Source organism: Petromyzon marinus, chromosome 20 (assembly GCF_048934315.1).
Source record: "Petromyzon marinus isolate PM22_M1 ecotype Great Lakes invasive population chromosome 20, UKy_Petmar_22M1.pri1.0, whole genome shotgun sequence".
NCBI lineage: Eukaryota > Metazoa > Chordata > Hyperoartia > Petromyzontiformes > Petromyzontidae > Petromyzon > Petromyzon marinus.
This window is the reverse complement of record NC_133686.1, coordinates 4,304,284-4,327,085: the sequence shown is the minus strand read 5'-3', so window position 1 is coordinate 4,327,085 and position 22,802 is coordinate 4,304,284. Positions and strand designations below refer to the sequence as shown.

The 22,802-nt window shown below is 46.9% G+C and overlaps 1 protein-coding gene across 1 annotated transcript in view; it reads left to right on the top strand.

Annotated features, from left to right (window-relative positions):
• The window catches only part of LOC116944212 (uncharacterized), a 32,697-nt gene extending 13,499 nt beyond the window's left edge, over nt 1-19,198 (top strand). Inside the window, exons 4-9 of the mRNA XM_032957727.2 lie at nt 54-276; nt 4,671-4,812; nt 6,128-6,340; nt 7,583-7,723; nt 8,832-9,102; nt 11,838-19,198. Of these exons, the coding sequence (XP_032813618.2) occupies nt 54-276; nt 4,671-4,812; nt 6,128-6,340; nt 7,583-7,723; nt 8,832-9,102; nt 11,838-13,619 (2,772 nt within the window). The 3' untranslated portion in view covers nt 13,620-19,198. The remainder of the gene's footprint in view (nt 1-53; nt 277-4,670; nt 4,813-6,127; nt 6,341-7,582; nt 7,724-8,831; nt 9,103-11,837) is intronic.
• Nucleotides 19,199-22,802: the final 3,604 nt, after the last annotated feature.

Sequence of the window (22,802 nt, the reverse complement as noted above, 5' to 3'; positions counted from 1 at the left end):
CACGGAGAGAAGAAAATCGTTAAAACATAATTCCGCCTGTGTACGTGTGTTAGGTGGTCCACGCCATTTCGTACTGCCACCGCCTGCACGTGGTGCACCGGGACCTGAAGCCAGAAAACGTGGTGTTCTTCGAGAAGCAGGGCCTCGTCAAGCTCACCGACTTCGGGTTCAGCAACCTCTTCCAGCCAGGCACCAAGCTGGCAACAAGCTGCGGTTCGCTCGCCTACTCGGCACCCGAGATCCTGCTGGGCGACGAGTACGACGCGCCCGCCGTGGGTACGTTCCTCATTGTACAGCGCGTCGCTGTGTCTTAGGCAGAGGGCTCATTATCTCTCAGCTTCAGGGTAAATGAATGGCAATTGCCAGAATAATGTTACGCATTTTTTTTATCTGGAGTGTTTACTTCATGCTTAGCATTAAGAGTACTGCGTAGTCATTGACAGTTGCGCTGTATAGCTCTCTGATTTGTACCGTTTGGCATGATGTCTGACGTTTTATTTCACATGCTGGGAGCTTCTTCAGGAACTGAATTGAGAGGCTCTCTTTTTCTGCCTTGATTATTTACTCAACGTTGATGTTGATATCACTGTCATCACCATCAGCCATGTATGTATGTTGACCTTCTTTCGCACCGTACATAGCCAACCGTGCTGATTGGAGGTGTTCTATCTACTGCTGGATGAGGGCCTCCACATTGTTGGCACTCCCCACAGTCCCGGAATGCCACAATCCATGTCACTCCTGCATATGAGTGAATTGCATCTCCTCGGTGGGATCTGGAGACTCAATGAATCGCTCTTGAACTGTCTTTTTCATGGACTGGTATTGCTGCTTGCTGAAATGCAGCACTGTAGAGCCTTTTTTAAAACAAGTCTGTATTGAAAGTAAACTTAATTGTGTTTTGTGTTAAAAAGGCCGACGCATCCAGTCGGTTGAATTAACTCACCACTGCCAAGATTTGTAGCTCATTAATTGCTGGCACAAGCGTTCTTTTTTATAAATCCCAATTTGTGAAATATTTAGTAATGTCAGCGATGAAAACTAAGAACCATCACTGTCTGCGGTGGGGGGGGGGGGGGAAGTACCCGGTCTCGTTGTAGTGTGCGTACATTTTGACCAAATAGGACTGCAGAGACGAACACTTAGGACCATAAGAATGAACTGTTGATGTGGATGGTGGGTGTTTTGAATCAACCATAAATGTTTGTTTACTAGACGAATCCTTGGTGGAAAGTACTAGAGCTGTCCACTTACTCTTATTATGGACGCGTGTTACCTAAAAGCTCGGCAGCTGTGGGTTTTTTTTTTTTCACGAAATGCATGATTAAATGGTCGTGTCTGTTTACCATACACAATTACGCACGCAAGTGCATTCCCATGGACCTGCATAATTGCGTACGCACACGTAAGCAGGCGATTGCGATTGCCCTGGGGTGGTGTGCGTGCGCGCGTGCATGTATGTTGTGGGGAGCGGTAGTGTAGCGGTTAGCGCGCTGCACTACGAACCCGGCAACCCGAGTTCGATTCCCGTTCACGGCCGATACCAGCGACGATTATCTGAACCGGTCCAGGGCCTCCTATAGCTCAACTCGGCCTCAAATGAGTACTTGGTGCAATTTATATAAACATCGCCACTGGGGAGACAAAGGGGGTCGAGCGTGGTGATGGCCACCCACCCCCTCGTGTGCCGGCCTTCGTAGGTGCTCGTTAACAGCACTTCCCCCCTCAACAGTCTGTTAAGGGAATCTTTGTCTTTGTGTGTTGGAGCAAGCACATGCATGCAACAGGAGACATGGTGGCATGCATGTTCGCACGGCTTGATGCTCACCCCCCGCAGGGGCACGTCTCGGCACGCTGTGGGGCCCTGTCTGCGTGTTTCTGCCCCGGCTGTTTACACCACTTTTTTCCTGAGGGTGGAAAACATAAAAAAAGAGAACGAATTGGTATTGCATGCTTTGAGATGATTTTATACATAACTAAGCCACTTGTTAAGTAACAGCTCAACGGAGCTGTTGCTTAAATAAGTCTAGCTCTTACTCTCGGAGAATTGCAATATCTGTGGGTGAGATCTGTTGTTTTCTTTATTGCCTTGTAAATGGAACGACTAAACAGTCATACATGTGGAGCCTGTGATGCTTTCCCAACATGTGTTTGTCCTCGGTATAATTTATTGTGTAAAAAATTATATAGTTAAATGCATCATATTCTTAGCTGTTTCGGTAAAGTCACGTTGAAGGGAAACAATAAAATAATAAAATATATTTTATTGTTTTCCTTCAACGTGACTTTACTGAAAGAGCTAAGAATATGAATTACTGCAGTCACGAAAGCTTTAAATCAAAATTTAAATGCACCATGTTGACTTGAGAAAATGAAGTGGGTTTGGGAAGAACACGTCGCTTGTAGGGATGATGGCCCAATGGTGAATAGTAATAACAGTGGCAGCTGACAAAAGGAAGAGGATGTCAACCAAGGACATGGAGCGATGACATAAACACAGGTCCTCGGTGGATTGCATGCACGGTTGGCTACGTACCATGCGAAATAAGTTTAACAAACATACAACATACATGAGAGATGGTGGTGGCTTGGGAAGGCCTTTGTCCAGCAGTAGATTCACCATGACTCACGATGATGTACATTTTATGTTTTGTAAATTTGATTAAAACCCAGCAAACGATGAGCTACTGTTGAAAATGAAATCGCATGGTCCTCCAAAATCCTTCTAAGTCTACTTTACAACATTCTGTCTCAAATGGTCGAATATGTTCACACTGGTCAATTAGCCTTCACACTGACCACTCCTGTCTGAATTTTGCATATGTCCAGTCGTGGCTTATTGGATTCGGTGCAAGTTGTGAAACTCAAGTAGCCGTTAAATGGCATTTCGTAATTATTCCGTTGGGCATACAGAAAAATACCCGCAGTCATTGATGATGATCAGTCAGGCATCAGGAATGCTGGGAGGGTGTGTCTTGGTGGCCCAAGCAAGTTTGTGCGCGTGCCCGTCCCTTCCTTCCTCACATCTGTGACACTGCCACTTCCAAGCAGGTGGGGCTCAGCTGATGTAGACCACCTTCATGGCCCTTTTGTCAATTGACTGCTTGTTAAGGGCTTCACCACACTGTTGTGCAGGTCCTTTGGGGTTATTTGCGTATACTTCACAACGTTGGTCAGTGCAGGTTGGTAAAGTCTGGGACCCGTAGAAGTATAGTATGACATACTCGTTGGTTCTTTCGGTAAAGTAACGTTGATAGAAAATTAATAGATTGTGACGTTTTGACCGCAACACAAGCGACCGTCTTCAGGTGAGAGAGATAAAGCTACTGGAACAAGGTCTTGTGTAGGCCTGAGATGGGTGCAGCCTCAGGGTAAGAGGGCGGGGCTAGAGATGGTCTCCCTGAGGCTGTGGAAGTGGCTGTTGTATTGTATTAGATTAGCATGTCAATGTACGAGCCTATTATGTCGCAGCATCGGTGACTGGTATGATGACTATAGTTTGACAATTGTTTTTTTCTGCATTGTGCTTAGCTGCCCACAGTGTAGTCCTGCAGCACTGTTTGTGCATGGTGGTCACCCATTCAAGCACAATCCAATCCTATTCGTTTTTGAGATCTGATGGTATTGGATGTAGGATTTGGTCATTAGCCAAAAAAAAGATGAATACATCACTGGAAAGGACAGTTGTTTACCTTGTTTTGTGAACTTATTTCATATCCATAGTTTTGTTTGCAAATTGTGTCGAATAACAAAACTACATCAGTCATTGTTTTTTTTTAAACTGATGCTGATAACCCAGCCAGTTTAAAACAATGACTCGTGATAATGTTACAAAACAAAAATATACAATACTGTGCGAATATCACTCGGAGGAAAAAGAAAAACATGACCTATAAATTGAAATCGGGCCTAATGATCAAGTATTTTAGTGTTATCGTTGATATTGTCTGACTAAGCAAGTGGGATACTGAACAAGAACTCAGTGTGGGGGAGAATGTTATGTAAATGTACGGTGTGCTTTAGTACATCCCCACAGCCAGTGTCCCCCCATCCTTCTTTGGCCCCATTTACCAGCTCGGACGTCAATTTTCTTTTCGGTGTGTTGCAGAAAAGATTAATGATGGAGGCCAGTTAATCGGCCTGCATATGAGTATAGTGCATAATTTCTCACGGGAAAATCTTTGAAGCACCCCCACTGATAAGGCCTTGAGCTATTCCATTGGGTTTTCTTGTCGGAGCGCTAAGAGTGGGCCCACTAATTTTATCCCCCAGCGTTTGCGCCTAATGGAGTGCTTTTACATAGTTTTTTTTTCAAAGATGTTTACGGCTGTCGTAGAGTGCATGGCTCGCAGCCACATTTTGAATTCGCGGTTCATCAGTGGACTCTTCTTGGAGTGCAAAAGCATGGCACCACCTCATACCGAGCGGCTGAAACGCATGCAACAAATGGGACTTTTTGCTGATAAGAAGTTGTCCTACAACAAGTTCCATCAAGCGTTTTTCTTCATCAGCTTTCCGCCAACGCTTCGGCACGACTACTCAGCATTCACAGCGGCAGGCGTCGAACCATCAACATGGCGGCGAATGTGCTCGGCCGCGTTCGCAAACGACCGCGAAGCTAGATGCCAGCGTAAAGTGTAATTTTGTTGCTGTTTTTGTGTGCGGTGTAGACATCTGGAGCCTCGGCGTGATCCTATACATGCTGGTGTGTGGACACCCGCCATTCCAGGAAGCTAACGACAGCGAGACGCTCACCATGATCATGGACTGCAAGTACACGGTCCCCGCGCACATCTCTCGCGAGTGCAAGGAGTGAGTAGTAACCGGTGCTTGTTTATTTTTACCTTGTGCCTTCACACCCGTGGCAACGGTTGGGCTGTAAATGTGCTTCGGGGGTGCCTTCACACCCGTGGCACACAATTGGGCTGTGATTGGCAATGATGAAATACAAAAACAAAAGTGTTGACACACACCAAATCGCACAAATTTCAGCGTGCACAACTCCGTCTCGACCAAACACAGGTGCACACAATTGCACAATGGGCCACATCCACACAGGCGCTGCCCTGGAATGTACACATTGGACCCAGCTATGCGGATGCAGCAATGGGTACAGTGTGTTTGTCTCGGCGTAGTGCCTTGAGAACTCGACCCTTTTAATGCATAGAGAGAGGTTTTGCCGAACGTGTATTGCCATGTAGTGGCTGTGTAATGTAATTTTTATGTAACTGTCGTATCCCGTATAAAATATGCATCACGCTGTGCTGTCCTAATGGCTCTGGGTCGTCACATGAGCCCGGCTATAATGCAGTTTTTGCTTCTGAGCAATGAAAGCCGGCAAAGTATTTTTGAAGGACAGGTGAATCAGTTATCAAAGCAGCCAGCCAGACCAGTATATCAATAAGCAAACTAGCAGGCAGGAATGATTATTACGTTCGGGATGGCGGTGTGTGATTGATAGAAATGGATGAGAGGGATACATAAATGCATGAACCTAATATAACCTGGTGAGAACCCATTTAGGTAGAGTATTTCTCGTAGGGCTCGTGAGTGCTGGTAGTTTTAGAAATGTATATTTAAAACCTTTACAGAAATATATAATCTGACATCAATCTAGCAAACTAGAATTGGTCAACACCCGATATACAAGGTACAGTTGAATTCCCATCACGTATATCATACACAGCTATACTGGTACCACATACAGATGGAGCGTCGCCTAACTTGTGGCACAAACTGTCCCTTTATGGTTCAGTGATTCATCAAGGTTTGGTGGTCATAATTCTATTTAAAACCTATAATAATGTATTCCTTTGTCTCCTATGTACTGACTCAATCGTCTACTTTTTCCATTTACTCTGTCTCATTTGCCCCATTATCCTAACTATAACATTCGTAAACCATTCGCATAATTTCTAAATAGTTGATTCCTCATAGACACAATTTGATGCATGTATCGTGTGAGAGCATCTTCAAGTCTTCACACGCCTACTACACACTCTGGTTTTGATCATTTAACTCGGTGCATTTAACCAAGTGCCCACACATATATGGTGCGCGCTGCCGTACTGACACTGCGTGCCGTTGTTGTCGTGTTTTCCCTCTGTGATGCACGCGTCTCGGTCAGCCTGATCGCTCGCATGCTGCAGCGCGACCCACGCCGCCGCGCCTCGCTGCAGGAGATGGAAGGCCACCCGTGGCTGTGCGGCGTGGACCCCTCCCCAGCCGCCAAATGCAGCACCCCGCTCATTTCCTACAAGAGCCTGTCGGAGGACGAGCACAATGGCATCGTGCAGCGCATGGTGCTGGGCAGCATCGCCGAACGTGACGCCATCGTAGAGTACGTGGCCTCAGGACCGCGAGTGACGAGCGGATGAACCTCTCCGATTGATGTATCTTCGGGGGTTGTTACTGCGTGCTCTTCGGCACAATGTCCGGAATTTCGCTCTACGCGCCAGGAGCTTCGCCACGTGCTGGGATCTTGAGTTGCTCAAGAAGCGTCCCCAGCACGTGGAGAAAAAAACGCCAGGCGTCATGCCGAAACGCCCCACGATACAACCAGGAAACGTGTGATCAGAGAGCTAGGCAGCAGAACTGTGAACCTACATTCGTAGAACAATGAGCAAATGCATTCACTCTCGTTTTCTGCCTTCCTCCCTTCACCCAACTGCTTGGGGTGGAGTAATGTGTGAAGCCCTTCATCCAACAGCAGATTGACAAAAGGCTCTGAAAAGTATTATCCTCATCACCAATGCATAGGCTTTCACAGTTGTGCAGTGTGGCTCTCTGAGGTGTGTTGCGCCATGTGCTGGGAGTTTCTGCAGTTCCTGAAGTAGCTGCAAGCACGTGGAACAAAACGTCGGACATAATTCTGAACAACACGCAGTGCAGTGCGAAAATGCATCGGGGCTATGTTATGATTACAACCCATAATTCATAATCTTTTTGTCTGGAGATTCAAATGTTTATGGTTTTATCGAGTATAATGGACTTCCTAAAACTCGGCATCAATTTTGGCCAAGCATTTCTTTGCTTTGCTTGCAAATTCTGCATCAAGTTGTCCGTGTTATGACCACAGCGTTTTCAGTTATGGAAAGCGTGGGCAGATTTCTTTCACACCGCAAAGTTTAATAACAAAAATAACTCGTACTATAGTTAGTACCACAGTTTGTGCCTCAAACTAATTCACCCAGAATACTCCCGATCTCATCAGATCTCAGAAACTACGCAGGATTGAGCCTGGATAGTGCTTAGATGAATGACCACAATGCACACCTCGTTGTTATAGGCGACCGATAGGTTGCGGCTGTGTTCAGAGTAGCAAAAACAGCGCGGCTAAATTATTTGTTGTATTGTGCTTCCATGCTACCGTATCTATGCCCACCACTTTCATCAATCTGCAATGGTCAGCATGGTGAAGTATAGTCAACTATCCCCCACGACCTCCACAGTGTGGGGAGGGCCCGCACTCAAGGGGGGGGCTGTTCATGTGTACGTGTGTACACGTGCATGTACGCCTGCAGTGTATTTTCATGTTTTGTTCTCATATTCTCGTTCATTATTGTCCATCGTCATTTTGCAGGGCACTGGAGGCAGACCGATACAATCACATAACGGCCACGTATTTCCTGCTCGCTGAACGCATCCTCAAGGACAAGCTGGACAAGCAGATGCAGAGCCCTCGCTCTGGAAGCCCTAGCGCTGCCACCAAAGCGCACTTCAGGTATGTAGTACTCTTTCTCTTCCTGTCCATGGCAATGCGAGTGGTATTTACTGCGAATACTTGTCAATAATGTGGGTTAGATCAAAAGTTGTTCGCACCGGTGACTTGTTGCGTCTCCTTTCGCAAACATTCTTAACATTGCTCGGGCCAATTTGGGGTCCGGCATGTCAACCACCAGCAAACGACCGCACCTGAGAAGCACAATTTTATTTGTGGGTAATTTGGAATTTGGACTTTGCCCAGACATGGCCAAATATGTACATGCTGTGCAAACCAGCACACACTTCGTTTAGCCCATCATGAAAGCTTGCAGGCTGTGAGCAAATCTCGTTTTATGATAAAACGGGCCACCATGTGTTGAAGCAAGGGAAAAAATATTTTAAAAGCATTGGGTGGATTAGTTGGATTTAAAATTCCCATGTGAGTGAGAATCCAGTGCTGATATCTCTGCATTCCTTTGTTCGTTTTCAGCGCCAGCAAGAAAACAATATAATTATATCTTCCACTCCTGTTTGGCTCGTAAATATTTATGGGTATTAACTGCAGTATCATTTGGCTTAATGGTAATGCTTTGCTGATATTCATTTTTAAATCGCAACGTGCGAACATCACGACTGAAAATGAATGCTTCTGCTCATCATCATCATCAGCCATGGTCAGTCCACTGCTGGATGAACGCCTCTCCAAGCCGCCACCTCTCACGATTCTGCAATGTAATAATATACTTAGCACCTGCACACAAACTGATTTCATCACTCCATCTCCTCGGTGGACGTACCTCTGCAACGTGTTTCATTCCTTAGCTGCCGCTCCAATATTTTTCTTGACTTTCGTCCATCATCCCGTCTAGCAATGTGTCCTGCCCAGTATCACTTTTCTTAATCGTTTGAATGATTTCATGAACCTGCCCATTTTCTCTCATCCACGTGTTCCTCCGTCTGTCTCTCAGTGTGAAATTCCAAGCATCTGTCCACGCTTCTTGGGCACTTTTTAAGTTTTTTTTATTCCGTTTTTTGTTTGCCAATGACCATATGTCAGAGCAGGTTCTGCTTGTCCCATGTAAAATTTCTGCCTAAATCGATCATTATTTTATCCCCTGTTTGCTCAGACAATCGTGGCCAGCGCGGATCAACATCTCCCAGGAAATCGCCGAGCTGTCTGGGCCCGGGACATCGGCCGGCCCCCAGGGCTCTCCCGCCGATGGGTCATCCCAGCCATCCATGGGAACCTTGACGCCGGCACGGCCAGCCCCATCTCCTGGTGGCACCGGCGGGGGGGGGCGCAAGTCCGTGGTGTTCACCGTCGGAGAGGGCGAAGAGGAGGACGAGGAGGAGGAGGAGAAGATGGAGGCGAAGAGGAAACAGCAGCAGGCCGTGCAGGTGGGTGTTTTATCGAAGGGATTTTTGCCGTGACTGCCGAGCAAGTGAAGCTGCGCAGGCATCACAGCGATGCACTCTGCTGCTCCTGACGTGGTCCCCTGGCTTGACTACCCGAATGTGAATTGTAGTTGTTGCTCTGCGTCTTCATCGGCAGCCATACAAAAGAAGAAGAAGCTGCACACGTTGTTTGCAGCTGTTGGGTCGTTTACGTGAAGCGTTGCCAAAGCGTGTACCGCTTGATGTACCGGTGAACATTGTAGATCCTGTATCATTGGCCATAAGAGTGAGTCTCTTTGTGCTGGTGACAGTCTGCATACCCAAATTGAAGTTTACCGATTTGCTAATTCATTTTCATGAGGTTTTTTTCTTTCAGTGAATTAGTATACCGAGTGTGTTGAATTTGCACAAAGTGAAAATCGTGTTATCAACTCTGGAGTCAATGACTGATAGGAATTTGAACTTGCATCCGTCTGGTGGCAAGCCATCCACTGGTATGACCTAACCAGATATACGTTTAATTAATTTCTGATCATTAACAGCCCTTTGTCAATCCACTGCTAGGTGTAGGTATCCCCATGTCTTATTGGTCACGCGTCACCATGCTGGTCAGTGTAGGATGGTGAAGGGGAGCAGCTCGAGCAGTTCAGATATCACTGGCAAATTGATGTTCGTCAAAGCCCGAAAAAAATTTCATTGCCGGGATCATAGCGCAGTGCACTCACCACTGCACCACGATTACCGTCTAAATTTAATAAACGACACTGAATGTATTTTTTCCTGCCTAGATTCTCCTTTGCTTATCACAACTCGGTGGCAAGCAAGGCATACAAAACAACCTTAAGAGATTGCCATCACCGCGCACTGCAAACAAGTTGGCCATTTCGTTAAGACCACTGCTCCATTGTGGACCAGTGTAAGCAGTACATTTTCATTCAGCCTCGTGGCTTTTGTGAAGTGTTTTGCGAGATGGTCTTGTACACCGACCCTTTAATTACACCCTCGCTCATTTAGTTGTTTTCTGTAAAGAAAATACAGTGTTCTTAATGAAATAGGCCGCACCGTACCGACCTGCGTAGCAGGTGTAGGGCGATTGATTTGGAGTGGCATGTTCAGTACAAGAATCGTACAGAGGTCAACTAACCTAAGCACAGTGGAGTGAGTGGGAAAGGGCCATTGATTTTTTTTCTGAACATAATGATTGGCAATTCCAAAGCATTTATGCTCTAATGATATATATATAACCTTGTAATGACAATATTGAAATGAGCGGAGCTTCTAATGTATCATTAACCACTTTCTCTTATAATTAAGTGGGACTAAATTATGTAATTGAAACAAATCATCCAGCTTACACATGAAAGACTATGTAATTAAAACTAACACCTTGTTTATTTCAACATCTCACAACAGCATTGATAAATACCATGTTTGTTTCTCTAATAACAGACGAAATAAAAATTATGGCAAATTTAGGAGAATAAAATAAGATCAACGTATTAAATAGAGAAATGGAACCCTCGATACAATATGAATACAAGTGCAAAGTCAAACGCAACGCAATACTGTTTTGCCCTAAAACCTATTAACTCTCTATCCAAAACATGTGAGTAATGACCAGACGTTTGACGGGATTACTACGTGAACCCATGTAACAAAGTTATCAAAACGCTTGAAGAAAAATGGGTCCTGACCCCATGTGAACGTTTTCATCTCATCTCGCACTATAGAGCCCAAGTGCTCCTAAGCACCACGGTGGTGAGATGTTAAATACCTCGCCTGGTATACAGGAGGTCGTGGGTTCAATCCCGATTGATGCTTCTATATATGGAGTTTGCCTTTTCTCCCTGTGGCCGTGTGGATTTTTCTCTGGGCCCTATGGTTTTCCCCTCTACATTTAGAAACATGCATTTAGAGTGTTTGGCTGCAATACATTTCCCTGTGATAAGCCACTTCATTGATCTATAATTTGTGGCCAGTTCGCTTCTGAAAATGAGCTGTATAGCTCTGGGCCTTACCTGGTAAAATAAAAAGTTTAGTTAGATGTGTGCTGCGTCTTTTACCAAGCCACGTGTCCTGTGATCTTTACAGTGGCATGCTAAATTGTAATAACATTTTCCTGTAATTGGAGGGGTTCTCATCTTGAAATTAATAGGAGTCCAATTGAGGCATTTCTTGTTTCTTGGAGGTCCTTAATAAAGTTAATTATCGTAGACCAGGAATGTAAAGCTCGCATAGTGGGGAAAGAGTGGCTTTGTCATCTGCTAACCGTGAAGTAGATGATGGCTTATGAATGATCTTTTTGACTTGAGAGCCTGGCATCAGTTCACCCCCGCGTCCTGGCAGCACATTAGACCGATTGTGTACATTAATACCTGTTTTGATATACACTGAGGTGCATATTCGCTCGTGACTGCGTAATCCTCTGAACTTTCAGTTATGTTCCTGCTTCAATGAATGGACTTAATGGCATTATATTTTAAGTCACATTTTTGTTTAGCATTCCGCAAAGGATATCGCGCAAATGTTGAGTAAGCCTATTTGGCGAGGATAAAACATTTGGTTTATTCATGTTCCCAATATTTTTTTATTTTTGTTTATATTGGACGCCTGGAAGTATGTTGGACCTCTCGGATGCCGTTTTCCTCACGTATGTATGTGCGTTGAACTTCTTTCGCAGTGCACATAGCCAACTGTGCTCATCGTTTGTGTTCCCTGCGACGATTGTGCATGCCCAGGTGGTGCTGCGTCGGCGCCCGTCGCTCATGTCCCGCATCACGTCGCGCAAGAGCGCCCCGCTCCTCAACCAGATCTGCGAGGAGGCGGAGGGGGGCGAGGGCTGCGAGTCCGAAGATGAGCTCAGCGTCGGCGCAGCGCTCGCTCCGCAGCTCAACCGCCTGCGCATGAGCCTCGCCTCGCCGGGCACTGCGCACAAGCGCTACCCACGTGGCCGGCGCACGGCCGGGACCGGCCGGCCCTCGCCGCCCCACGGCCAGTCGCCCGACAGCCACGCCTCCCGGCCTCAGCCCATGCACCAGCAGGGCTGCAGCAGCTCCGAGACGAGCGACGACGACAACAACAACAGCGGCGGCGGCAGCGGCCTGACGGGGCAGGGCCAGCACGAAGATGGACCGCCAGGCGGGAGCGGCGGCGGCGGCGGAGGAGGAGGCGACAGGGGCGGCGGCGGAGGTGCCGGAGAGAGGCCAAGTCACGGGGGAGGCGGCGGCGGGAGCAATCAAGGCGGCGAGGGTGGCAGCACTCAGCCGGGGGGCGGCAGCGCCAACGGCGGACGAAGCGGTGGCGGGGCCAGCGGCGGCGGTGGCTCCGCCCCCCGGGTGGCGTCCTGCACAGGCGTACAGGAGGTGTGCGTGTCGGACAGGAGCGGCGGTGGTGAGGCCTCGGACTGCGCTCGACCCGCTCGCGGCAGTAAGAAAAAAAGGGGCAGCCACGGCACTGGAGGAGTGTCCCTGCCCCCGGGTGCGCTGTGCAACTGCTCCGTGTCTCGGACCTCCCTGGAGACCGTGCACGAGGGTGGGGAGGTAACGGAGGCTCTAGCGCAAGATAATTGGCAGACGCTATATGACCACGTACAGGAACAGGCCGAGTGCTCTGAAATTACAGACATCAATATGAATCCAACTGCTGCCATTTTCGAAAGGGCCGACCCGTCTTCAATGGACTGTGACAAATCGGGACCGGTAATCGATGCTGCTTCGCACGATGACATTTCATATGGAAACATCGGCATTGCTAACAGCAGCCCTTCCAATCGCATCAAATTACAAACTTCTCTCACGGACATCATGGAAACGGAGTCTTGTGGGCGTCCAGCTGGCGATGATATTTCTGTCTGCAGTGCTTCGGACGCAGCACCAAGCAAGGAGGCGCAGTCTAGCACCATCGTTACCGACATGTCAGCGCCGTCCAGGCAAGAACCTAGCTGCCCTACTGAAAATGCCGGCAGTAAAGGCGGCGTCCCATCAGGCGGTCGTAGAACATCCACAAAAGCAAAGGAATCTTTGGGTTCCCCCAACATTGGAAAACGAAGGGAGAGGTCGTCCAGCGTCACGGTGTGTGTCACCGAGGACGGTTACAGAGAAGATGCCGAGGGCGCGGTTGCCACGGACGCCAACGCGAACAGGAAGTTGGGCTCGGACGCTGGGCAGGACAGGAGGCGCCAGCTCCTGGTGCGGAATGGGGCACTGTCGTCGTCGTGCGCCGGATGGCGGGCCGTGGCGCCCTTGCCGGCGAGCCACTTGAGACGCTGCAGCAGCGAGAGTTCGCTGCTGTCCGGGGACTGCTGCCTGCTGTTGCGCGGTGGGGGGCTCACGGGTGCCGGGACGACGACGGCGGCGGTGGCGGCCGGAGCCAGGTTGAGTCTGGCGGCCGAGCTCCGAGAGAGCCTCAAGAGGGGCCTGGCGCTTGGCGGGCGCTCCGCCGTCGGGGGGGCCGCCGGCCGGTCCGGGGAGGGGGTCTTTCTCGCCGCGCTCAGCCACGTCACCTGCTGTCAGGTCGTTTGACGCGGCCCCGCCGACCTTACGCGCGCGGCCCTCGCTGTTCGGACCGAGTGACGGGGAGAGCGTGGGTTGAATCTCACAGCGGGCTCTGTGGATACCGTGGGCTTAAAGGGAAGGGCACTCGATTTATATAAACGCTGAGTTATTGGAGAGGAAGCCTTGACCGCGCAGAGTTTGAGAGTTGACCTGGTTTGATACAAAGTCGCTTATCCGGGGCAGGAGATGTTTTCTCCTCGCTTCGGTTGCATGTGGCTGAACACTGGAAGGTTCCTTAAGAAAGGTCAAAGGATGCAGTATCTGGCCAATAGTGAGCAGGAGGAAACCCACAACTGTAAAACTTTGAAACTACCATCATACATTTTCAGCACTACAGGTCTGATAAGTCACAGTGAAAAATGGATACAAATAAGTTATATTTTAGAAAAAAAATATTTATAGTTGAGAAACCCTACTGACCATTTCCACTGTTTCCTGTACCAGTGTTAAACACAAAAATCATTTCTGCTTACAGCCACAATGTATTTATGACTGTCACTTTGCGACTGCAACAGTTACTATATCTCTCTAAACTTCTCGCAAATGGGTTAAAATGCCTTTTAAGTAGACTACGTATAAGCACTGTGCTTTGACGCTGGCTATTTACTCGAAAATTTAAAATGAATATTCGAGGATCTTTTATCTACGGATGCTCAAGTTAAATCGCAGCGCCAGAATTTCCTGCATGATGTGAGCTAGAGGAGACTGATTATGCATTGAAAGTATTTACACATTTACTTGTTTGGAAAAGACTGGTATCTAAAGGCATTAGGTCAGAATGTGAGGTGCGCACCTGATAAATCGACAGTGCTAAATATGCAATGTTTATTTTGATTTTACACGTAGCCAGCTCTTTTTGGGTTAATTTTTGTTACTTTAGGGTGATTTTTTTTTACAAACATACATTTAAGGAATTTCATTTGTATTAAAGCATTATGTTTGCACAAAGCATGCTAAAATTAATGTACGTTTTCGCAAGCTTCTTTTGGTTTTGTATTAAGTTGCAAACTTTTATTATTCCCAAGTTTTAAAGCACACCGATGTTAAACAGCTCGTACACACGCATCCTGTAATTGAGTGTTTTTGTCACACCATTAGACTGACAAGTCTCCTGTCGTACATTACAGCGGCCCTCAAACCTGCCAAGCGTCATGATCCAAACATAGAACAAAAAATAAAGCTTCTTATAGCATTATTTCGATAGTGCCCAAGCCTAGCCTGCTAGGGTTTTTTTTGTCCCCTCTTTTTAGAACAGTTGGCCAATTTTCCGACAGTGGGTAAATCAGTGCACAGGGGCTGTGTTGGTGGCAGCGCTGCCGGTTGATGGATGACAGAGCGCCGAGATTGAAAACGCGCTCTGCCAAGCCGGGGCCACTCGCTTACCTCATCGGGGGGATCGTTGTCAGCACTTATTAATAATAACAACACGATAAGCGTTTTTACTTTCTCAGAAGCGCTGCCATCCATCGACAGTGTCATTTTTCCTGTGTGTGCATCTGTCGGTCCGCCGTTGTAGAGCTTATGTATTTAATAGTCTATAATATATATGTAGACCGCATATAATCTCTTTTTGTGGGAGAAAGGACATCGACTGAAACTCGGCCAAAAGGGTTGACCTGTGTGTATTTTGCTATTATTGTTTAACTTTTTAGATAGCTGCAACTTTGCAACAATTCTCTTCACAAGAGGGATTATGTTCCTCGTTTCCTAGCATTGCAGCCATTGCGCACCTGCACTGGTCGGCGAGAGAGCAAACTCTGCCCGATGGATTGCATCGTCGTATTTTACTCGACGGCATAGTTCCAGATAATGCCATCGTTTTCACGACTACGTGGCAAATATATGCCGCCACCGGTGCACGCACGCATGTGCACGCGTTCTCGCTGGCCAACCACGCGCTGCAATGAAAAATCCTTCCTTGGCGTTGGTTCTGTTGCTAGAATTTGGCACTGGACGATGATTTTGATAATGATAATGCTAAAAATTACCTTTGACCAAATCGCCCCGGCATGCACCTGATCTCTTCAGGTTAACAGAAACTGAACGGGACTGAGTGCTAGAATGGGCCGACGCCCATTAATGACGGACGTTAAAGGCTATAGACTCTGGGGGTGGGGGGGGGTGACCGTGTGCTGGACAGCAGAGGTCGTTGCAGCGAAGTCCATTGTGCATTATGCTTCCACGTCTGTGCACCCAGCTTTCATCAGCCCAGATTGACCGCCTGGCGTGGGGAGGCCATCATCCAGCAGTGGATTGCTAAAGGGCTGTACATGCACAAATACAAACCCGACAGTAAACCCCCTATTCCTCGATTGTAACTCAAACTCTCGGCTCAACCTTGGCCCAAATCATGAAGTCAATCATAATTCATAATCTCGTTCATACTTGCTGAACAAAATGTTCCAGAACGTGAATTGCACCAGCCAATGCCTCAGGCGGTGAGTTTTTGGTACATGGCCTCCAAAAGTTATTCCCGTTTTGTGGGCTCTTGCATTGAGGGTCGTCCCGTTCGCCAAAGTATAAGCGACGCAGCTGCAGTGGCTGCTCTTTTCGACACGTGTGATTGTAGTGCCATTGCGCTGTTAGGAGATCTCCATTGCAGCCTCCGCACCAACACATCTCGCCAATTGCTGGATTTTTCATTGTTGAAGCTTCGCATTTTGCAGTGCAGTGTCCTTGCCAGATAGATGGTCGCATCAAAGCCATAACTCAGCGATGTACATATAATTAACAAAACATGCAGAGAAAACAGTCTGCATTATTCATAAAATAAGACTTTATTTTTAATAATGCGCCTGGTGCAGCTGTGACATCCGAGAGCGATCGTACCTCTTGTCATTTGTTGAGTATTATTATTTGTTGTCTGATTATATGAATTCAAGTTGATAGTGTACATATTTTAGGGCTTCTCAGGGATTGAGGGCCATGTTGTCAGATATGAAATTCAGGACGGTGGTTTTAAAGAATATTGTTTTTCTTGTGTTTTTTTTTGCTGTGCATGGTAAAGATATGAGAAAAGTTGCTCTTTAGACTTCTGTTCACCATTTTTAATGTTTGCTCTGAGCACGATGTTCATTAAGCTCAGCCCTTTGACCACAAGCAGGGTTTTGTAATTCAAATTTTTACCTCACTTTTACTCTGTAAGGTCACCCCATATGAAAACACGTATTATCAAAAGCGCTGCCTATTTTTGAGAATTTTTCTCTTAAGTCCCGATCCCGTTTTATCTTGAAGACAATGCGGAAATGCCCTTTTACCTGGGAGTTACCATTTCAAGCGTATAAGCACCATCCTAATGAGCAGACCTCATTCCAAACGCTAATAAGTGCACTGTGACGTCCCTCGGTGGGGCCATGCAGCAGCAAGTGAGGGGCTGTGGGGCAGTGCCACTTTATTTTGAATCTTGCATAACATTGGACAATGGATACAGGCTTGATACACAATGCACGGCTGTACAACTGCATGTTGCTGCTGTATAGGCGAAGCGTGTTAAAAGCGTGGAATTCATTTTGCATACAACTGCGTGTTTGTTCAGGTTAGCTATCAGCGCTTTAATTTGGATAGGATCACTTTATTGCAAGGTGTGTGTTTGTTTGTTTGCATCGTGTTTCCCGATATTCTATATCTATCGTATGCACAACCCACTATAATTTAACCCAACGTTATTGTTGTAAGTACTGAATAATAATAATGAATTGATCATTGTGAGCCCCCGCGTTTTAAATAAAAGCACATCTCAACGGAGTCTGGTTTTCTACATCGGTGGGACATTATGCCATGGTCGACTGACATCAGTTTTAAATTCATTGGGCAGGGCTGTAACACTTTTCTATCAATGAATTGAGCTGCGCCTCGAGCAGGCACACAAAGCATTCGTCCGTGATAACATGGAACATGTGGGTATATGTGGCCAACTACTTTTGGAGATATACTAGTGGCCGATCATAACGCCACAGCAGAGCCGTGATTGCTAGGCTCGATGTCCTTATGTTCTGTGGCTGTAGGTTGCATGAGTGGACAGGTCAACTCATGTAGTTGTGTTTATAAAGGATCTCAATTGAGGTTTCATTCTAGCTGCTGCCATGCAGCTGCTTAGTAAGCCTGTGTGAGAGGTTTTTGGTGGAATTAACATGCCATGAATAACTGGTGGAGAACTCGTAACAATCATTGTTCTTAACCATAACCAGGTTATATATTTAAATACTCTTCATGATGGCACTCCACGACATACAGCAGTCAGATATTTGCTTTGAATCGGTTAAAATTTGACGTTCTGGCTAGTGATATTTGGCTTTCTTCCTTTGTTATTGTACGTTCTCTAAAATGGCAAAACACCAAATGGCTGGCCAGGTGGACAGTCTTAATTAAGCACAGACAATAAACAATCCCTACATTTGTGAATGGCTTTCTAAATGTTCGCAAATCATCCATGTGGCGCTCGAGTACATTAAACAACTGCATCTCTCCACGCTCATTAAATGTGTTGGTCCATTAACTGGCCTGGCATGATTACAGCTTCCGTTCAGGTTTGACTTCAGGACTGATCACAGCTGCAGCTGGATGTGTTTTGGGCTGGGCCAGAAAACGTGGCGCGTGGACTTGGGATCGTGGGTATCACCATGGATTTATTGGGCCTAAGAATATGGAGGATTCCTTGATCTTAAGCGTGGAGGAGTTTTTTCTGAGTGGGGCGTTAGTAGCCTTTGCTGTTGCACTTGGGACAACAGTAATCCAATCTGAGAGGCGGGGGGGGGCTTCCCATTGCTAAGCTGATAAAGTCAAGATGATTGGCAAAGTGGTGCAAAGCATTGCGGTGTCTAAACGTGCCAGTGCGAAATATTGTTTATCTTTTGTGGTGCTCGCTAGGTTTTGACCAACGGTGCGATTCGTGAACGAAGCATATTTCGGCTGGAACCCGACTGTGAATTCACGAATTTACCCCAAGTGTCCAATTTATTATTATTTTATTTGGAACTTGTATTTTTTTCTCATGTTGTCTTATATTGTATACAGTACTTCACTTTGTTCACCCACCTAAAAAAAATGTGCCCTCTGTGTCACAGAGAGCGTTGAATGTGTGGCAGCCGACCGATGCTCCAGCGTGCACGCGTGCTGCGGGTTTCTATATTCGCAAAAAATGTAACTTGTAACACGCTCTTTGACATTGTACATACGCGAGTTTTTTTTTATATATCAAAGCAAGCTTCTGGCTATATATGGGGGTTGGCGAGATTGTGTGTGTGCCTGCACGTGTGTAGGTACAAGCGATGGCTTGCAAATGTGAATTTGAGCCGTCTGGCCGATGTGTATATATGATTGATTGCATGGCATGGTGAAAACGCTTTGCTATATTTAAGTTTTTATATTAACAAGCAGATGTATTGTATTACTAACTATACGTCCTTGCATATATTGTAAACTATTTGTGTAAGCTGTCGGTCTGGACCAAAATGTTTGCAGTTATGTTTGTGTCCAGTATTCCTTTCTGAAGTTTCTGTCGGTAGTCTGTATGGGCATTATATTAAACTTGCCATGATCATGCCATGCTTTGTTTATTTGACTGAGTTCATTCCATGGTTGCTTCGGAGCTAATGATGTGTGATATCATCTATGGGACAAATTACTTATGAAAGTGATGAAAATGAAAATAATACTTTGGAATTGAGGCGTCCTTAAATATTAATCGCAGAGAACCATGCAGGAAAATAAGTGAAGTAACCGGGACGAGATGGGAAACTTACGAACATTTTTTATTTTACCAGGTACAGCCCACTGAGCTATACAGCTCTTTTTCAGCAGCGACCTGGCCACATGTAATAAGCTCAACGAAGTGGTTTGTCATCACGTGAAAATGTATAGCAGCCAAATACTGAAAACGCACGTCGATTCTAAATGTTGAGGGGGAAACCGGAGGATGCGGAGAAAAATCCACGCGACCACGGGGAGAACATGCAAACTCCAAATATACAGCAGGCGTTAGTCTGGATCGAAGCCACGACCTCCTGTACACCAGGTGAGGTAGTTAACATCTCGCCACCGTGACGCCCAAACGATAGAGAGGCCGTGTTAAACAGGTGGTGGGGTCTTCAGCCTGGGCTTAGAAGTATCTCTCCATCGACCTCCATCGGGCAGGGAATTCCAGAGAATGGACGCCGTGCAGTCTCAAAATCCCCGTTCTCTCACCCCAGCTTTGCAAGCATTGAGCGAGCTAGGCCGAGTTGGGGACACCATCCGTGGATCTCGGTGGAGGAGTGGTGTGGCCCAATCCTAGTGTGTACGGTGCAGTGCAGCAAACCCATTTAGAGCCGAGCGTAAAGGTGAGGGGAGAGGTCATCTTATATTCAACGTGGGGTTTGACCCGGAAGCTCAACGCATGAGACGAGCACGGGTTCGACGTGGCCTCGAAAAGGGTGGTCACATTTTGGACGCACTGCAAGTCGACTCAAGGGAGTCGCTCGTAGCTCCGGAAAGCAAAATCCATCTTTCTTTTGCGAAGGGAGCGTATATATTTCCACAATGCAGTGTAACAAAATGCTGAAATTTACATTATGAGACCTCCTTTGCCAGTAACAAGATATAGGAATAGGTTTTACCCTTTTAACTGGCACAAAAACTGACACCTTTATTCAAGGCATCATGTTTGCAATAACCACAACACAAGCAGTCAAAATGCAAACAAAAAAGACAACTCTGATAATAATATGCACTGTCCTTGAATTTGATTGTGCCAGTTAAAAGGGTAAAACCTATTCCTATAAATGCTATAAAATGCTGAAATGTCCACTCCCAGCTGTACCTTTGTGCAGATAAATAACCGCACGGAATACCGAATAGTTTCCCAACATTGAATGGTACGGGTTGTTTAGACTGTTACAGCTGCTTCCAGAGTTTAGATGGACGAGACGATGAGCGGATCTCATAATCTCCTGCAGCTTAAGCAGCTTAAGTCTTAACAGTGATCGGGTGAGCGTCTACCGTTCACAACACCACGATCAGCTGTGGGGGCTGCAGAGGGCAGTAGAAGGCAGCAGTCCGTCAAATTCAATGGTTCTTTATTGTACTCAATTCGCAGCCTCTAGGTCCTTGCCTTTACCAAACCTTCATTGACCAGTTCGGTGAGATAAGGTAAAACAAAACAACAAAAACACCATCCATATGGTGTGGGGGGGGGGTGTGGGAGGGGGGGGGGGTGTGGGTGTGTGGGGGGGGGGGCCTCGTCCAGCAGTGGATTGGCAAAGGGCTGTACGCACAGATTCACGAAGAGGTATATTAAGTTTGCAGTTTACTAGTTATGATTTTTTCACTGGAATGCTCAATACAGTACTTTGTCGTACCACTCTCGACGATCGCACAGCGTTCGATCAACAAACCACACATGCTACTTCAAATAATCATTGCTCCGTTCGAGATTTCCACGTGCTGAGGGCCGGACCCAAACCTAGAAAAAGGGACCCACCTGGCCAACCCATCCCCAGTCCAATATTCACGTGAAATGCAGTCTGTGCACAATGCATACCGCAATGAATGCGACGAAACTTCACCTTTGATTGAGAGCTCTCGTACCTGTAAACACAAACCCTCGGCGTGCGTTCCCGTGTGCATGCGTGTATACACGTCAATAATTACCACGGTTGAGGCTGCAACGCGTCAAACTTGTACGCCAGAGTTGTGTCGTGATGGGCAAACACGTGGTTGTACCCCGCATTGGGGATGTTCACAATTAGAACGTTGCGTTCGTGACGAGGACCAGAGGACAGTGCATCAAATTTCAATTGCTAGTACTGCACGATACGTTTATGTTCCGTGCCTGATAACCGAGCCCGCACGGTTAAGTACGAGCAAATAACCTCCCACGATCCGCGCGCAAAGTGGACCAGCCTTCATCCAGCAGCGGATCGAGAATATCCCGCGCACATTATTGTACATGGATGCAAGGTAATGTGTCGCGTGCAATGAGCATGGCCAGGCGGTTGGCAAACAACGTAACAAGAAGAGCCTTTTTCTTTCTAAACCGGTAACGACAAACACTGAGCATGTCAGGAGCCGCGATGCACTTGTGAATGAAACGACCACCGTGAGAATGAAACGACCACCGTGAGAATGAAACGACCACAGTGAGAATGAAACGACCACCGTGAGAATGAAACGACCACAGTGAGAATGAAACGACCACCGTGAGAATGAAACGACCACCGTGAGAATGAAACGACCACCGTGAGAATGAAACGACCACAGTGAGAATGAAACGACCACAGTGAGAATGAAACGACCACTACGAGAATGAAACGACCACCGTGAGAATGAAACGACCACCGTGAGAATGAAACGACCACAGTGAGAATAAAACGACCACCGTGAGAATGAAACGACCACCGTGAGAATGAAACGACCACCAAGATAATGAAACGACCACCGTGAGAATGAATCGACCATCGTGAGAATGAAACGACCACCACGAGAATGAAACGACCACCGTGAGAATGAAACGACCACCAAGAGAATGAAACGACCACCGTGAGAATGAAACGACCACTGTGAGAATGAAACGACCACAGTGAGAATGAAATGACCACCGTGAGAATGAAACGACCACCGTGAGAATGAAACGACCATCGTGAGAATGAAACAACCACCACGAGAATGAAACGACCACCGTGAGAATGAAACGACCACCACGAGAATGAAACGACCACCGTGAGAATGAAACGACCACCGTGAGAATGAAACGACCACCACGAGAATGAAACGACCAGTACGAGAATGAAACGACCACCGTGAGAATGAAACGACCACCGTGAGAATGAAACGACCACGGTGAGAATGAAACGCCCACCGTGAGAATGAAACGACCACCACGAGAATGAAACGACCACCACGAGAATGAAACGACCACCGTGAGAATGAAACGACCATCGTGAGAATGAAACGACCACGGTGAGAATGAAACGACCACCGTGAGAATGAAACGACCATCGTGAGAATGAAACGACCACCACGAGAATGAAACGACCACCGTGAGAATGAAACGACCACCACGAGAATGAAACGACCACCGTGAGAATGAAACAACCACCACGAGAATGAAACGACCACCACGAGAATGAAACAACCACCACGAGAATGAAACAACCACCACGAGAATGAAACGAC